Below are 18,130 nucleotides of genomic sequence, written 5' to 3'. Positions count from 1 at the left end.
ATGTTTCTTTCTCCCTCTCGCTCTCCTTCTCCCTCTTCTCTCTCAATTGCTCTCTGTCCTATGAAATAAAATAAAATGGGGCAGGGGGCGAGGGAGGAAAAAATGACCACCATGAGTGGTGGATTCATAGTGCCAGCACTGAGTCCTAGTGATAACCCTGGAGGCAAAAATAAACTGAAAACAAACCAAAAAAAAAAAAAAAAAAAAAAACACTGAGCCCTGGAGTCAGAAGGGACAAGTATATCCTGGCAGCAGAAAGAGCTATCTCCTTGCCAAGGACAGTGGTGACTGAGTGAAAGCCCTCTGCTGCCAGCAGTTCCAGCCACAAGCAGCATCCAGCAAATGCCTCTGAGCCCCAGTAACTGCCCCCATCCCATAACTGGGGGGTGAAGGGGCTCAGACCAGCCACTTCAGGGCAAACACTGGGCAGGCCGTGAATCACCCTGAATCACCCCCCAATATGCAGCCCCGCCACCCCCATGGGCTCTGTGAATGCGCTTGGACTTGATTGCACCCTGCCTGAGCCTTCGGCTGTGTTGTCCCGCAGGCACCGACATCCACGGCGCCCTGCAGAGGGCCATCCGGCTGCTCAGGGACTACGTGGCCCACAGGGACATTGGGGACCGCAGCGTGTCGCTGGTGGTCTTCCTGACTGACGGCAAGCCCACGGTGGGGGAGACACACACACCCACCATCCTGCGACTGGCCAGGGAGGCAGCGGGCGGCCAGGTCTGCATCTTCACCATCGGCATAGGCGGCGACGTGGACTTCCGGCTGCTGGAGCAGCTGGCGATGCACAACTGTGGTCTCACACGGCGTGTGCAGGAGGCGGAGGATGCGGGCTCGCAGCTCATCGGGTGCGTGGGTTGTCTGCGGGGTGGGGGGAAGCAGTGTCTTCCTCCTGCTCGCCCTCCAGTCCCTGAGACTGGTCCTCACTCATTTAGACTTTCACTTTAAAAAAATATATTTTATTTATTTTTATTTTATCTGATAGAAATTGGGTGGGAAAAGGGGAGACAGAGAGGGAGAGAGACTCCTGTAGCCCTGCTTCACCACTCGTGAAGCTTCCCCTCTGCAGGTGGGGGACGAGGGGCTCAAACCCGAATCCTTGTGCATGATAATGTGTGCACTCAACCCAGTATGCCACCATTGGATCCTGCCCAAACTCATTTTGAATTCTTTCGTCATTCTCTCTCTTTAAAATTTTTTATTATCTTTATTTATTTATTGGATAGAGACAGCCAGAAATTGAGAGGGAAGGAAGAAATAGAGAGAGAGACAGACACCTGCAGCACTGCTTTACCACTCGTCAAGCTTTCCTTCTGTAGGTGGGGACCAGGGACTTGAACTTGGGTTATTGTGCACTGTAACATGTGCAATCAAACAGGTGTGCCACCACCCAGACCCTTTCTTTTTATTTTTTGCCAGAGCACTGTTCAACTTTGGCTTCTAGTGGTGCAGGGGATTGAACCTGGAACTTTGGAACTTCAGGTGTAAGAGTCGCTTTGCATAACCATTATGCTATCTACCCCTGCCCTCTCTTTTATTTTCTTAATTTGTGACTAATAGTCTGTAGGGTTCCACACTGCACACACCATCAAAGTTCTGTGTCCCTCACCCTCCCATCTTTCATCATTTCTTTTTAAAAAAACATTGAATGGGCCTACTAGATAGCTCACTTGCATAGTGAGACCCAGGCTTCCACTGCATTGAAGCTTCAGTGCTATGGTCCCCCCCACCCTTCTTTCTGCCTCTCTTTTTCTATCTGTAAAAGAAAAAAAAAAGATTGAACATGAGCCTACAATGCCTTAAAGATTTTAGAAGCCAAGTTTCACACCTGTATGTGCGTATCCATGCCATCACTCCAGAGATGCCCCCTACCCATTCCCCCATGTCTGCTCCCTGGAACATGTGTTTGCTCTATGGAAAATGTTTGGAGAGACCCTTTGAGAAAGTCAAGTGTGTGGCCCAGGAGGTGGCACAGGGGGTAAAGTGCTAGGCTCACAGTCATAGGCCCTGGGTTTGATTCCCAGCATCACATGTGCCGGGGTGATGCTCTGGTACTTTTTCTCATTGAATAAAGTCAAATCCTTTATTTTTTTTTAATTGCTGCTGGTGCTGGTGCCAGGGCTTTGTATGTATATGACAAATCCACTGTTATTGGAGGCCATTTCTTTTGTCTTTTTTTGTCAGGGACAGAGAGATACTGAGAGGGAAAGGGGAGCTAGAGAAGGAGTGGGGGGCCTGCAGCCTGGCTTCATAGCTCATGAAGCTCCCCCTGCAGATGGGGGCTGCTGCTTGCATTTGGATCCTTGCATGTGGCAATGTGTGTGCTCAAGCAGGTGTGCCACCACTGGCTATGTGGATAAGTCTTTCAGAAAGAGAGAAAGAGAGACAGATGTTAGGTGTGTGCATGGAAAAGCTAGTGAGTGACTGAGAAGCCCTGAAGTTGTACTATGAAATAGCTCATGAAAGTGCAGAAAGGATCAACCTGGAGGGCAGAGGCTTTGTCTTATCTAGGCCATGCTTGTTCAGCCTCTGAGAGGCTGTCAGTTGGAATAGAGACCAGGCTCCTTCATGCTGTCTCTCCCAAACTGAGACTAGTGGGCAGAAATTAAAGGGGGGCAGGTGTGTGATTTCAGTCTCAAGAGTTATTGAAAAGAGGGAGGTGAGGTAGTGAGCTCCCTGTCACTGGTGGTAATTAAGCCCCTGTTGTATAGACCCCTGTCTAGAATGTTCTACTGGCTCTCAGGTTACATGTGATTGCCTCTAAGATCAGCTCCAGCCCCAACACTCTGTGGTTCCTTGAGAACTAGCCTGCTCTCTGGGGCAGGACCCTGATGCACTCTTGCACTTTTTTTCCTTATTGGGGGATTAATAATTTACACTTATCAGTAAAATACAGTAATTGGTACATGTGTCACATTTCTCAATTTTCCACATAACAATCTAACCTCTTCTCCCCTAGGACCTCCTCTGCTATCATGTTCCAGGACCTGAACACTTCTCGCCCCAGAGTCCTTTACTTTGGCGCAATACACCAACTCCAGTCCAAGTTCTGCTTTGTGTTTTCCCTTCTGTTCTTATTTTTCAACTTGTGTCTATGAGTGGGATCATCCCATAATCATCCTTTTCTTTCTGGATGATCTCATTTAACATGATTTCTTTAAGCTCCATCCAAGGTGAGGTGAAGGTGAATTCACCATTTTTAATAGCTGAGTAGTATTCCATTGTGTATATAGACCACAGCATTCTCAGCCACTCATCTGTCATTGCACACTTGGGTTGCTTCCAGGTTTGGGCTATTACAAGTTGGGCTGCTATAAACATATGTGTACACAGATCTTTTTGGTGTGTTGGGTTCCTTAGGATCTATCCCCAGGAGAGGAATTGCAGGGTCATAGGGTAGGTCCACTTCTAGCCTTCTGAGAGTTCTCCAGACTGTTCTCCACAGGGTTTGGACCAGTTTACATTACCACCAGCACTCTTTCTGTCTTTCTCTCTTACTCTCTTCTCTCTCTAGGTTCTATGATGAGATCAGGACCCCTCTCCTCTCTGACATCCGCATCGATTACCCACCAGGCATGGTGGAGCGTGTCACCCAAACCCTGTTCCCCAACTACTTCAATGGCTCAGAGATTGTCATCGCAGGGAAGCTAGCCAACAGGGCAATGGACCAGCTGCCTGTGGAGGTCACAGCCAGCAACAGCAACAAGTTTGTTGTCCTGAAGACAGATGTGCCGGTGGAGTCCGAGAAGAAGGGTTTTGCCAGCTCCAGGGGGAACATCCTGGGGGACCCCAACCCCATGGAGCGGCTCTGGAGCTACCTGACGGTGAAGGAGCTGCAGAATGCCTGGCTCCAGAGCAAGGAGGAGGGGGACCGTGAGCGGCTGCGGCAGGAGGTTGGGGCGCTGGCCTCCAAAGCCCACTTCCTCACCCCCTTCACTTCCATGAAGCTCAGGGAGGTGGCCACCCCGAGAACTGAGCCTCCAGAGGGTACCTCTGCCGTCTCTGGGCCTGAGACTGTGATGCAGAGTCTTCGGGGAGCCAGCCTACAGCCAGGTGAGCACCTGGGAGGGAGAATGGAGGACCCCCCCCAGAAGCCCATCCTGCCCCCTTGTTGTGTCCAGGGCTCGTGGGCAATGGTTGGTTTTGTTTTTTTTAGTGTCACACTTCAGAAGGTAGCACAGTGGAGAAAGCACTGGACTCTTTAAGTATAAGGTCCTGAGTTCGATCCTTGGCATTGCATGTGCCAGAGTGATGCTCTGGTGTCTGTTCTCTCTCTGTCTCTGTCTCTCCCTTGTACACACTCTCATAAGTAAACAAATAAATAAATATTGACAATACAGTGCCATACTTGACCCTTGGATAGCACAAAAGCTGGGGGCACTGGCACTATAAATTGAAATCTCAGAATGCAAAGGAGAAACCTCAGTGACTGAGTGAGGGACTTGCATGTCTGAGACCCCAGAGGTCCCAGGTTCTATCCCCAGAAACCTCTGTGCCAGGGCAGAGAGGAACTCTGGCCTTTCTTGCTCTCTCATAAAAAGATAGAAACAGAGGCCAGGAACTAGCTCACCCAGGAAAGCCCACACTTTTCCATGCCCCGGTGTGAAGAGAGATGTGCTTTAAATAACACTAAGAGACTTCCATTTTTTCTTTTTCCTTTTTTTTTTTTTTTTTTTTGCTTGCCTTCAGGGTTATCTGTGGGGCTCAGTGCCTGCACTACAAATCCACTTCTCCTAGAGGCCATCTTTTTTTTTTCCCATTGTTCTTGTTGTTGCTGCTGTTATTGTTGCTGTTGTTTTGTTGTTGGATAGGACAGAGATAAATTGAGAAGGGAGGGAAGACAGAGGGGAGAAAAAGATAGACACCTGCAGACCTGCTTCACCACTTGTGAAGTGACTCCCCTGCAGGTTGCGAGCCAGGGGCTGGAACCAGGATCCTTGCACCATCCTTGTGCTTTGTACTAAGTGCACTTAACCCAATGTGCTACCACCTGCCCCCCATCTTTCATTTCTAAAGTCAATCAAAAGGAGCAGAGAAGTGTAGTTTTGATAATGCAATTTGATAAGGTGTGAACTTTCTGTGTGTCATCATGGGGACCTCCTGCTCTGAGCCAATTTTTTCTTTTTCCCAGGCAAAAAGAGAAGCAGAGAGAGAGAAGGAAAGATTCTACAGCCCTTCAGCTTCCTCTGGTGCAGTGGGGTCTGGTCAGAGACCAAACTCATATGCCCGGGAACTGTATTTACAAAAATCAGTTCACTCTGAGGATGCTCTTTAATTGATACCATTGAAAACCAAGGAACAACAGTTTTCCCATCATGCCCTTTCTATAATGTGTTAGACATATTCTCATGGTTGTGAAACAACTCTGGAATTTTCTGATCTGAAATTCAGTCCCATCAAGCAACCCCACTCCCTGCCTCTGTGGTTCTATCTTAAGTCTGCTCAGCTGTTTCTCCTATTACATGCACACAAAAGGGAATGAATGATATAATCAGATTTGTGGGGGAGAGGGGATGAGATAACTAAGCCTCCACTTAACACCTCCACTTGTGCTTGAGACCAAACTTGTTACCCCCACACAGATGATGTGGCTAAGATGTGGCAAACTGCTTCCAGTCTGGAAGCTGCACTGTTTCATTTCCCTGGCCCCCTTCTCACTCTGCACCCACATCGGTGAGTAACTGTGGAATTCTTTTTCCTTTCTAGGACCTGCCCCCAAGAATCCACACAGCCTGAGGATTAAACTCTCCAAGACATCAGGTAAGGACACACATGTGCCAGTTCGAGCCCCCGGCTCCCTACCTGCAGGGGAGTCACTTCACAAGTGGTGAAGCAGGTCTGCAGGTGTCTATCTTTCTCTCCCCCTCTCTGTCATCCCCTCCTCTCTCCATTTATCTCTGTCCTATCCAACAATGACGACATCAATAACAACAACAATAACTACAACAAGAAAACAACAAGGGCAGCAAAAGGGAATAAATAAATATTTAAATATATATATATATATTTAAAAAAAGACACACATGTGGGTCAGCTGATGGGGGTTGGTTTATGGGGGATGTTTACAAAGTCAGGAAGTTCCCAGGATACCAGACAAAAGCTTAGACACCAGCTCACAGAGCCAGTACTCAGGACCCACAGGACTTAGCGCAACATCCTGAGCAGTGTGAGGTGTGAGCTGAGGCAGGTCACTATGAAACCTGTCTCCAAATACCAGGAACAGCCTGAGAAGGAGAACAGAGACCTGCTTCATGTCTACCGAGTTTAGCAGACATTTGTTAGGTGCCAGGTGGTGGTGGCACACCCAACAGAGTGCACATATTACCATGAGCAGGCAACTGAGTTCAAGCACCCAGTCCCCAACTGAAGGGGCAGGGTGGTGGGGTGCAGCTATATATATATATATATAATTTTCATTTATAAAATGGAAATATTGATAAGACCATAGGATAAGAGGGGTACATTTCCACACAGTTCCCACCACCAGAACTCCGTATCCCATCCCCTCCCTTGATAGCTTCCCTATTCTTTATCCCTCTGGGAGTATGGACCCAGGGTCATTATGGGGTGCAGAAGGTGGATGTTCTGGCTTCTGTAATTGCTTCCCCGCTGAACACGGGCGTTGGCATGCTTGATCAGGCAGAGGAGCGGTGCTGCAGGTTTCTCTTTCTCTCTCCACCTATTTCTGTCTCTATAAGAGAAAAACTGTGGTCACCAGGAATAACAGAATTATTCTGCAGTTACTCATGCCCCAGTAATAACCCCGGTAGCAAAAAAAAAAAAATACAAATAAAAGTCACTTATTTTAGAAATATATATGCTAGGGGTCAGGTGGTAGTGCAGAAACCGCAAGGACCGGCGTAAGGATGCTGGTTCGAGCCCCTGGCTCCCCATCTGCAGGGGAGTCACTTCACTGGCAGTGAAGCAGGTCTGCAGGTGTCTGTCTTTCTCTCCCCCTCTCTGTCTTCCCCTCCTCTCTCCATTTCTCTCTGTCCTATCCAACAACGAATGACAACAACAATAATAACCACAACAAGGCTACAACAAGGGCAACAAAAGGGGTGGGGGATGGCCTCTAGGAGCAGTGAATTCATGGTGCAGGCACTGAGCCCCAGCAATAACCTTGGAGGCAAAAAAAAAAAAAAAAGAAATATATGTGCTTCAAATGTCTGATCTTACCAGTGTCCTTGACATGCAGGTTTGTTTATTTTTTGAGTCCTTGTATGTAGAAGGGAAAAGCAAATGAAAACACCATAACATTTCCTTTGGCCGGTTTCCTGGGATGATCATAAAAGTCCAGCTGGGACAAGCACACCAGGGCTGAGGTTTGGCTCTTGAGCAGTCCACGAAGTCTTTGTTTTGCCTTCTGTGGATGTGTCCAGAGTCCAAGCTCAGGAGCCCAGGGCATCTGGGAGACAGACCCAGCTCTGTATTCACACGGCCTCACGGATACAGGCAAGCCAGCCTCTGACAGCTACCCAGATGCTAACCTCCTCTCCTCTCTCCTATGGCAGGAAGTGCTTTCCTGGGAAAGGGATTCAGATGGCTTGGGTGCTGCAGTGGCCCGATCACAGGGAGATTCAGAGCCTGTCTCTGTGCTCTCTTGTACAGTTGGCCTAAAATTTGGCCAGGGCTGGTCTCTCTATTTTTTTCATCTCCCAAAGTCTCCTGTCTTTATATCTTGCTATTCACAGACCCCTAGGGGTCTCTTCACAGTGACTCAGACATTTCTTTCAAAGGTCCTTTGGAGTTACTTGGAGGCAGAAAGGGGTTTTCGGCTGTTCTGCCAGGACACTAATTTTCTAGCAATCTGGAAATGCTGACCTCCTGACGCACCCTCCACCCGACTCCTAGCCCTGACCACACACACACACACACACACACACACACACACACACACACACACACGTAGAAGTTTCTAGAGGGAGTCGGGCAGTAGCACAGCGGGTTAAACGCACATGGTGCAAAGTGCAAGGACCGGTGTAAGGATCCCGGTTCAAACCACTGGCTCCCCACCTGCAGGGGAGTCGCTTCACAGGTGGTGAAGCAAGTCTGCAGGTGTCTATCTTTCTCTCCCCCTTCTCTGTCTTCCCCTCCTCTCTCCATTTCTCTCTGTCCTATCTAACAACAATGACATCAATAACAACAATAATAACTACAACAACAATAAAAAAAATAAGGGCAACAAAAGGGGAAATAAATAAAGATTAAAATTTTTTTTAAAGTTTCTAGAAACACAATGTATCTGTCACATTATTAGAGAAAGCTACATCTTAGTTGCACAAGAGGTAAACACTGGTGTCAACTCTTGGGAACTCTTGTCTTGCAATCTGAGGCAAAGCCACTAATTAATTAAGTAAGTAAGTAAGTAATTATTGCCATCTGGAACTCAGTGTGGGTACTCTGAATCCACCACTCCTGGTGGCTTCCCCGCCTAATTTATTTGATAAAACAGAGAGAAATTGAGAATGGAGAAGGAGACAGAGAAGGAGAGAGGAGAGACCCTGCACACCTGCCTCACCACTAGTGAAGCTTACTCCCTGCACTTGAGGACAGGATGCTCGAACCTGGGTTCTTAGGCATGATAATGTGTACATTCAACTGGATGCGCCACTACCTTGCCCCTTAATTTTTTTTATAATTGACACGTGGGTTGTCACTCAGGCATGGTGCCTATAGACAAATCCACTGCACTCGGCAGGCTTTTTTATTATTATTATTATTATTATTAATAGAGATAGAAATTGAGAGTAAAGTGGGGATAGAGAGAGAGAGACACCTGCAGCACTGCATCACCACTGAGAAGCTTCCCCTTCAGGTGGGGGCAGGGAACTTGAACCTGGGTAACTTAGGTGTGCCACTTCCCGGCCCCGCTCTTCATTCATTCATCTCTAACCCAGCTGGAAGCGAGGCTGAGGAATAAGGCTAGCCAAACTGTATATTCTTCTCTATGGCCAAATATCAGAGACCGGTCATGTTGGTGGGAATACTGACCTCCTGATCCACCTCACCTGTGCCCTTACTACAGACAGGCAGATATATACATACATGTGCATCAAGACATTTCTAGAAACATAATGTGTCTGTTGCATTATTAGAGAAAGCTACATCTTAGTTGCACAAGAGGTGAGCATAGATGAGAACTCTTGTCTTGCAAAGAGATGGTGCTGGGTGACCCTGGCACGGGGCTGGGGCATCTCTGAAAGGTAGAGTCACACACAGAGGGAACTCTGGACCTCGAGGAGGAGGACAGGCTGGCCTAGATCACTCAGCACACGTGTTCTTTCTTCCCCTGCATTCTCCTGCCCCTGCAGCTGATGGAGACCCCCATTTCGTGGTGGATTTTCCCCAAAGCAAGCTCACCCTCTGCTTTAACATCGACGGCCAGCCTGGTGACATCCTGAGGCTAGTCTCTGATCACATGCACTCTGGTGAGTCCCTGTCTCCCTGCAGGTCACAGTGGGTCAAGGTCATGGGTGGTGCAAAGTTGGTGATCTGATTGCAGGCAGTGACTTAACTCCCCTCCAGCTGGGCTTTGGTCATTACCACATCAAACAGAGAGGCTGGTTCTTGCGCTGCTGGTCCCAGCAGCTACTGCAAAGACCAGATTAACTGGCAGGTAGGAGTCACTGTCTCAGTGCATGAGTGCTCTGTGGATGCAGGACAGAGGCCAAAGCTATGTTTTCCCTCATTTGCTCAAGCATTCACTCATTCAGTCACTCATTCATTCGCTCCTGCATTCACTCAGTCACTCATTCATTCACTTAATCAATCACTCATTCATTCGCTCATGCATTCACTCAGTCTCTCATTCATTCATTTATTCAATCACTCATTCATTTGCTCATGCATTTTTTCATTTATTCCCTCCTCTGTAGACTCTGGCCACCATTCATGAGTCAGTGTTCCATGTGCCAGAGATACAAAGATCAGGACAGAGGAGAAAGGATGTTCAGTCACCTTTAGCAGGAAAGTGGGACCCTGTCTCTAACTACTGTTCTCCCCCTTTGAAGGTGTGACTGTGAATGGAGAGCTAATTGGGGCGCCCGCTCCTCCAAATGGTCACAAGAAGCAGCGCACATATTTCCGCACCATCACCATCCTGGTTAACAAGCCCGAGCGCTCCTACCTGGAGGTCACCCCCCGCCGGGTCATCCTGGATGGTGGGGACCGGCTGGTTCTGCCCTGTAACCAGAGTGCGGCAGTGGGGAGCCGTGGGCTGGAGGTGTCAGTGTCGGCCAATGCCAATGTCACCGTCACCATCCAGGGCACTGTGACCTTTGTCATCCTGGTCCATCTGTACAAGAGGCCAGCGCCCTACCAGCGAGACCACCTGGGTTTCTACATTGCCGATGGCCGAGGCCTGTCCCGCCACTGCCATGGCCTCCTAGGTGAGCTGATTCCCATGGGGATGGGCAGGGGGCCACTCCTCGGGCTCTCCGCAAAGCTGGCACTGTGGGCACTGTCACTGGGCAGAGAGACCCACAGGGTACCAGGCTGGACTTTGTCTTACTCAGCACTGGGAGATGAATGACTCAGGGCCTTGCATTATATGGTACCTCCCAGGCCCAGTTTTTTATGGAGCAAGAGAAATACAGGTACACACAGAAGAGAGACATCTCAGCCCTGATTCATTGTCCTCAACTTTTGCAGTGTCATCCATGGTGCTCAAACCCATGGCCTCTTATCCAAGTGCTAGTGGGTAAGCTAGCTCCTAGCTCCATGGGCTTTTTGTGATTATCATTATTGTTATCATTTTCATTGAAGCTTCACTGTGTTATAACATGAGGGTCCCAGGTGAGTAGCATGGGAGGTCATCACGTGTCCTGACTGACACTCCCCTCCTGTTACAGCAGTTCCACTTCTTGTCTCCAGACGACTTGCTGCTGACTTTCTTGCCACCAGGGTTAATTGCTGGAGTGCAGTACTTGCACAAGGCTCCTGGCAGCCATTATTTTTCTTATTATTTTTATAATTTTTATTTGATAGGACAGAGAGAAATTGAGAAGGGAAAGAGAGAGATTTACAGCATTGATTCACTCACTGTGAAGCTTCCCCCCTGCAGGTTGGACCCAGGGACTTCTACCCAGATCCTTGAGCATGATAACATGTGTGCCACCACCTGGCCAGCCCTGACTTGCTGTTCTTTATGAACTAGCCTCGCTGCCTTCTAATAAAGTTGTCCAAGACTGAGACATGATGTCTGCAGGCTGTCTCCTCACCCCACAGCAGCCAGAGGCGGGTCTCAGGAAGCCCACAGCCTAGTGCAGGGGGGAGGCAGAGTCCTAGAGGATCAGTCACAGGCAGTGAGCAGAGCCATCCACCAGTGAGTGACCTTCGGCAACGTGAAATTATGTGTGGGTGTGGGGCACAGATGGATCTGAGGCTTGAAATCGGAATTTTAAAAAAATTTTTATTTATAAAACAGAAATATTGACAAGACCATAGGATAAGAAGGGTACAATTCCACACAATTCCCACCACCAGAGTTCCATATCCCCTCCCCTGATAGCTTTCCTATTTTTTAACTCTCTGGAAGTATGGACCCACGGTTATTATGGGGTACAGAAGGTGGAAGGTCTGGCTTCTGTAATTGCTTCCCCACTGAACATGGGCATTGGCAGGTCGATCCATACTCCCAGCCTGTCTCTCTCTTTCCCTAGTGGGGCAGGGCTCTGGGGAGACGGGGCTCCAGGACACATCGGTGGGGTTGTGTACCCAGGGAAATCTGGTTGGCATCATGGTCCTGGCCCTTGATATAACAGCAGTGCCCACCACACAGACTGTTAGCGAGCATAAATAAAACCACCATCCACTGCAAGGAAACAAAAGATGTTTATTGATGAATTGCAATCCGGGCCGAGATGGAGACTGGCCGCAGTCTACCAAGCTCGACCCCGAACAGGGCTCAAACCACACAATTTATAGGAATTCAGACTACACTCAGGGAGGGGGAGCACATCACCTTATCAACCTACATCCAAGAACAGGCTATAGTAAACACAAAATCTAATCATTTCAAACTTAGCAAAAAGCGGGGTCCATACAAAGCAAAGCGCGGGCTAATTTCAAACCTTGCAAAACCAGACAACCAATAAGATTTGACCAGGTATTAGGTCCTCACATCCCCCTACCATCATACCAGGCCATCTGGCGACCAGTATACTGCTGGGGCTGTGCAGAGGTCCTGATAAGGCTAGCCCTCACACAGAACTTCTGCAAAACACCTGATAGCCTTCACTGATTAGTCCTGTTCTTCAAAGGGAAAAGGGCAAGGAATTTTCCACCTCATACTACAAGCAACTCATACTAAAAGCACTTAAACAACTGCATAAAAAGGGAATTTCAAGGCTACTGCCTTTTACACAGACTCCTCTACTCATTTTGCCTCAGCATTGTCTCAGCAGAACCCTGGAATTCCTGTGACTCTGGGGAAGGAATGGCATGTGAGCATACACCAAGGGGGCCATGTCCTCTGAGATCTGTCCCTTCTTGTCTGCCTCCAGCGGCAGGAAGCCATTGGCAAGTGTGATTACACAACTTCTGAAAGTAGAGTGTTGCTGTAAATAAAGTCTGGGCTCTACCCCTAGCACCCGTTCCACTGAATGTCTCCTGTGAAGGTCCCCTGCCACTGTAGCCAGTGGAAAGCCTGTGGCCACCAACACCCACCCCCCAGTTTTTTGCTCCCTGTGGGGGCCACCAGGGAAGTGAGACTTTGGTTCCAGCTCAGGGGGCCTGCCCTTGACTCGGACTCCATGCTTTTCTTTTATTTTGTAGTAGTGTCATTTGCTTTTTAGGTAACCTTTGGCTTATGTTTCAGAAGTATAATTTCTCATCTCTTTAGAATGTGTTCCCTTATCTCAAGTGCCATACCCACTAGACCCTCAATACTCTTGCAACCCAGCCCATGCCCCCAAACCTCCCTGATAATCTTTTTTTTTAATTATATGATTTATTGGATAGAGACAGCAATCAAGGGGGGGAGAGAGAGAGAGAGAAAAAAAGAGAGACAGAGAGACACCTATAGCCCTACTTCACCACTCGAAAAGCTTTCACCCTGCAATTGGGGACTGGGGGCTCGAACCTGGGTCCTTGTGTACTGTAACATGTGCACTCAACCAGGTGTGTCACCACCCAGCACCCCCCCCCCTTAATAATCTCAGTTCAGTAGTTTGAGACCAAAGACTTGTCCTCATTTTACTTTGGCCCCTGGCTTTGCTTCATTTTGTGTGTTTGTTCCCTTTCATTCTTCTTACCAGAACACTGCTCATCTCTGGTTTATGGAGATGAGATGCTAAAGACTGAACCTGAGAGCTCAGAGCCTCAGGCATGAAAGTCATTTAAAGAACCATTATGCTGTCTCCCTAGACCCCTTACTTTACTTCTTGATTTCTCCCACAGGAGAGAGAACATTTAGTGTTTTCCTTTTTATTCTAGTCCCTTTAATATTTCTTGCAGAACTCATTTATCAGTAGTGAATTCCTTTAACTGTTACTTGTATGGAATGGAAAGCTCTTCATCCCTCCTCCAAATCTGAGTGATGGCCTAGCTGAAAGGAGCCTTCTTGGGTAAAGGTCTTTGATGTTTTTCTGCTTGTTCTCAGGCCAGTTCCTGAACCAGAATGCCACGCTTACTGAGGAGCCTACTCGGGGTAGCCAGAACCCTCCAGACCATCCACTTTCTGGGGCCAGCAATCAATCAGAGGCCATCCTGCAGGTGAGAGGGCACCAGGCCCCCGTGTTCTGGAAGCAGAGGAGAATCTACAATGGGGAGGAGGAGATCGACTGCTGGTTTTCCCGTGATGCATCCCGGCTGCTGGATGGGGGATACAGAGACTACTTGGCCTCCCACCCCTTTGACTCTGAGGCTGCCTTTGGCCTGGCACCGGCTGGGACACATGGACACTAGGGTGCTTCTTGCGCTTGGGTGCATACAGGTATGGGGGGTGGCTGCAGTCATGGGGACACATCGGGCCTCCTCCCTGGTCACACACCCCCATGACCTCTAGGTCTCCCCTATGTTGGGGCAGTGCTAAGGGTCAGGAGATGAAGGGGATGTGCTCTCCCTCCCACCCTCTCCTCCTGCTTCTGTGTCTGCTTCCACAGTGAAGCAGGTGGTACCCAGGAAAAGGTCAGAGTTCACAGCAAGTCTTGGCCTTGTGCCCACTAGCTTGTCTGTCCCTTAGCACCCCAGGAAGAAACTGCATGAAGAAGGTGGTTTGTTTCCTTGGGGGAGGCCCTGCCATCCTCCCTGCCTCCCACCTTCTCCTGCAGCCTAGCAGCCTGCCCCTACTGCCACTAGGGCTTTCCAGATGTGCCCCAACTTCTGCATGGGGCCCTGTCTCCCAAATCCTGGGTGGATTCTTGCACATGGCATGTGGCTTTGCAGACCATCCCTTCCCTTCCTAGGTGATGAGAATCTTCTGCAGGGTATCATGGCTGGGAAGTTAGTTTGCATTTTTTTGAAGGAAAAAAAAAAGTAAAACTTTATTAAAAAGAAAAAAAATTGGCCAGTGAGGGAAAGAGGTTATCTCTCAAATCATCCTCACAATGGGGGCAGGGAACAGAGGTTAATTACTTAAATCATTTTTAATGTTACTTCCCTTTCCCTCCTTGTCCTAATTATATAGTGCTTCTCTTCTCTATGAGTTTGCATTTTTGAAATGATCTGTTTGACTGAAAAGGCAAAATCTGTAGCCCAACACAGAGCGCCCCCTCTCTCCCCTTCTTTCTTTCTCTCTCTCTCTTCTTTCTTGCTCTCTTTTTTTTAATGCAGCACCAGGAAATCAGGAAATGAACTCAGAGCCTCATGCATGCATGATCTGAATGAGCAGAAAAAAAACAACTTTTTCATTATCTTATTTAGAAAGAGAAGGCGGAATAGGGGGAGGGAGACACATTGCAGCACTGCTCCACTATCCAGTGCTGGCCCTGGTGCTCTTGTGTGATGCTAGGACTTGAACCCAGCACTCCACGCATGGTAAGGCATGCACTTGGCTGTATAAGCCACCTCTTGGCTCTGATACAGGATTTCCCCAAGGGGGCTTTGTGAACCCCAAGAACTTGCTGCTGGCTAGTCTGTTTGGCTGGGGAAGCTCAGTGCTTGGAGCAACCAGAATGGCCCCACCTGAGCCTGAGGCCTCAGGTTATCAGTCTCCAACACCACATGTGCCAGAGCCAAGTGGCTGTTGATCTATGAGTACTAGACTTGGTACTCTCTCTAGCCTGTGTGAGAATCCCAGCCTTGTGTGCTCACAGTCCCGCCAGATGTAGAACAGGACACAGAGTGAACCAGCCTGGGGTCCCTCTTCTGCCACCCCACCAGAGTCAACTTGTACATTCTGGGCATCTTGCACCCAAGAGCTTGCAAGACCTGAACCACCTTCCCACAACCCAGACAGAAGCCCGCAGGTCAGCACCCTTGGGACAACTTGGTCTTAGACCATAGACAAGGCAGATCCAATGGGGAAGCTATGCTAGGGGTGGGGGAGCCCTTCTGCCTGTGAATCCCTGGTGATCTCAGCCTCCTTTCTTGCCCCATGATGGATAGGTGGGGGTCTAAGCTCTGCTTGGATTTGTGGGTCTGCTGAGGTTCAGGAGCCTGTCCTTACTGAGTTGAAGAGTTGGACAACCCCACTGGGTACTTATTGGAGTAGGAGGCAGAAAAAAGGGAGATTCAGGGTAGGGTGGTGATACTGTGCTGGGCCGAGCTGGTTTAGCAGTGAGGAGGAAATCAGAACTGGGAAACCCTGTATCCTGCACCCCACATGCACACATTGCCCCTCCTGACACCCTCCTGCCCCTGCAGACCCTTCAAGCTTCCATCCCAGAACCATGGCCTCTCTCTGCATCCTGGGCCCCAGGTCCTCCACTATGTGACTCCTGACTCCTCTTCCCAGACCCAGATGCCAGCCCTGGTACAGACAGCCTTCCATTCTTGGGACTCAGAGGAGGAGGAGGAGCACAGGCAAGAGGGGGGCGTTGTTCAGGCTTTTGGGGACCCCCCACTGAACAGGTCCTCACCTTCACTGGGCATTAGCCCTGGAGCTGCAAGGAGGCAGCCCCCTGGAGGGCAGGAGAGCAGCTCCCAACACCCGCACTGCTCACTGCCCTGGAGGGTGGGGGAGAAGGAGGCACCAGGCTTGAGTTTCGCTTTTTCCTTTCCCTCTTTGGTTGTGTATCTCCTTTCATCACTGTCAAAGGCATTTATCATTAAATCTTCCATGTTAGCTGGAGACGGTAGTGTTTGTGAGACCCCCAACTCTATACACTGCTTTTCTGTCCATCTGGAAAAGGGAATATTCTCTTTCAGCCACATGTTTGTGAATAGAAACTCTGAAAGCCAATGCAGAGGACCGGAGAGCCAGCTCACAGGGGAGATCTCATACCTTGTCTTTACATGCCTGGGTTCATGCCCTGGCACCACATGACAGCTGCTCTGGCACCAGGAAAAGCTCTGGTGCTGGGATGTCTCTCTGCCTGTCTGAAAGAAAAAGCTGCCCAAGTTAGTGACATCAGGTAGGAATGAAGTCCAGCCTCTGTAAATAATAATATTATCAACAATAATATCAGGTCAGTGTAAAGAGTGGTCTGGGAGGTGGCAGGATTTGCATACCTGAGGCCTCAGGTTATCAGTCTCCAGCGCCACATATGCCAGAGCCAACTTCTGCTCTTTCTGTCTCTAGCTAGTAATAAAACAGTAATAATAAATGTAGTGGAAAGGAGCCACTCACTTCTTAAATGGGGAAGCTTAGGCAGAGTGCCAGTGGGTGATCCCCCCCGACACACACACACACACAGGATCTCAAAGACGCAGAGCAAGGCTGGACCCAATCCTAGGGCCTATCTGTTAGCTTTGCCATGACTTTGCCATCTGGTCACCCATGTGCTTCTGCAGCATGGGGAACAAAACTCACTTTCATGGTAAGCTGTAGAACAAGGTGAAGACTGTGGCCTTAGCAGAGATGATTCTTGCACCTCCTACAGCCAAGGCCCTGAAAGCTCCCCTCTCTGCCTTCCAACCCCCTACATTGAATGGCATCATCCCTTTCCAGAGTGGAGTGGACTTAGTGTTATCTACCCACCCACCACCTCACCTGGGACACATCTGACACCTGTGGTCAGAGGGCTGGGCAAGTACGTGGGAAGATCACCCATCCAGGTGTTCCAGGTGTGGCTCCAGCAATGGAGCCCAGGACAAGAAGGCTTCTGGAATCCTGGCCCCTCATGGGTGGGCCAGGGTTACAGCCACCTCTTTACAAAACGTGTCTCTTGGCTGAGGTGAATGCTATGGGCTTATTGTGTGTGTGTGTGTGTGTGTGTGTGTGTGTTCCCTAACTTTTCAGTTGGAGGGTATTAGAAGAGGGGTGGGGGGGTGTTGTTAGGTCATGAGGATGGAGCCTCTTGGTAGAAAGCGTGCTCCTCTGAGCTATGGAAAAGACCCCAGAGAGCCTTCCCCATATGGGAGGCTCAGCAGGAAGATGTGTGTGTGAGCCAGGAAGGGTGCTTCTTGCCCCCTCTCCCCCAGCACTTTGATCTTAGACATCACTTCCCAGGTCTCGGAGATAAACATCTGGTAATATCTGGTATTAAAGCCCACAGGGTATGCGCTTCTGTGACAATGGATCCTAAATCCCTGGTCAATTCAGTCTCAAGAGTTCCTGGAGCTGACAAATGGCAAATACAATTACAGGGATGATCAAATGCTTTGCCACAGAGCTTCAAATACTTACTAGTTATTTGTGACACAGAGTAAGGAGGGTACGAGACAGTTCATATGCAAGACATTTTTTTTTTCTTTCTTAACAATTTGTAAGAGGCTGACATCTGAAATGAGATGTGTTGGGGTACTTGTGCTCACAGGGTGCTGAGTTCAGCTAAAGGAAGTCAAACCTGCTGGTGCCAGCAGCTCTGCTCATTGACAGGGATTTCTGAGCTATGTGAAACGATGCATAAACAGAGTGGCGTCAAGAGTTAAGACTAAAGGACTGCAAATGTGCAGCCTTTCCGGGCCCTTCATAATATTGTCAGGGATACAGGGAAGTAGAAGCCACAGCCTGCTGTTTTGAGGGCTCTGGCACCCCAAGCCTCAGCCACCATTCCATCTTCTGATTCACAAGCAC

General features: G+C 49.0%; 1 protein-coding gene across 1 annotated transcript in view; it reads left to right on the top strand.

Moving 5' to 3' along the window:
• The window catches only part of ITIH5 (inter-alpha-trypsin inhibitor heavy chain 5), a 79,162-nt gene extending 64,509 nt beyond the window's left edge, over window positions 1-14,653 (top strand). Inside the window, exons 9-14 of the mRNA XM_060192134.1 lie at window positions 548-857; window positions 3,524-4,062; window positions 5,716-5,769; window positions 9,324-9,440; window positions 10,023-10,400; window positions 13,613-14,653. Coding sequence (XP_060048117.1) covers window positions 548-857; window positions 3,524-4,062; window positions 5,716-5,769; window positions 9,324-9,440; window positions 10,023-10,400; window positions 13,613-13,917 — 1,703 coding nt within the window. The 3' untranslated portion in view covers window positions 13,918-14,653. The remainder of the gene's footprint in view (window positions 1-547; window positions 858-3,523; window positions 4,063-5,715; window positions 5,770-9,323; window positions 9,441-10,022; window positions 10,401-13,612) is intronic.
• Window positions 14,654-18,130: the final 3,477 nt, after the last annotated feature.

The sequence above is a fragment of the Erinaceus europaeus genome, chromosome 6, assembly GCF_950295315.1.
Source record: "Erinaceus europaeus chromosome 6, mEriEur2.1, whole genome shotgun sequence".
In the NCBI taxonomy this organism is placed as follows: domain Eukaryota; kingdom Metazoa; phylum Chordata; class Mammalia; order Eulipotyphla; family Erinaceidae; genus Erinaceus; species Erinaceus europaeus.
Note: the sequence above shows the minus strand (reverse complement) of the source record. Positions and strands in the feature narration are given on the sequence as shown.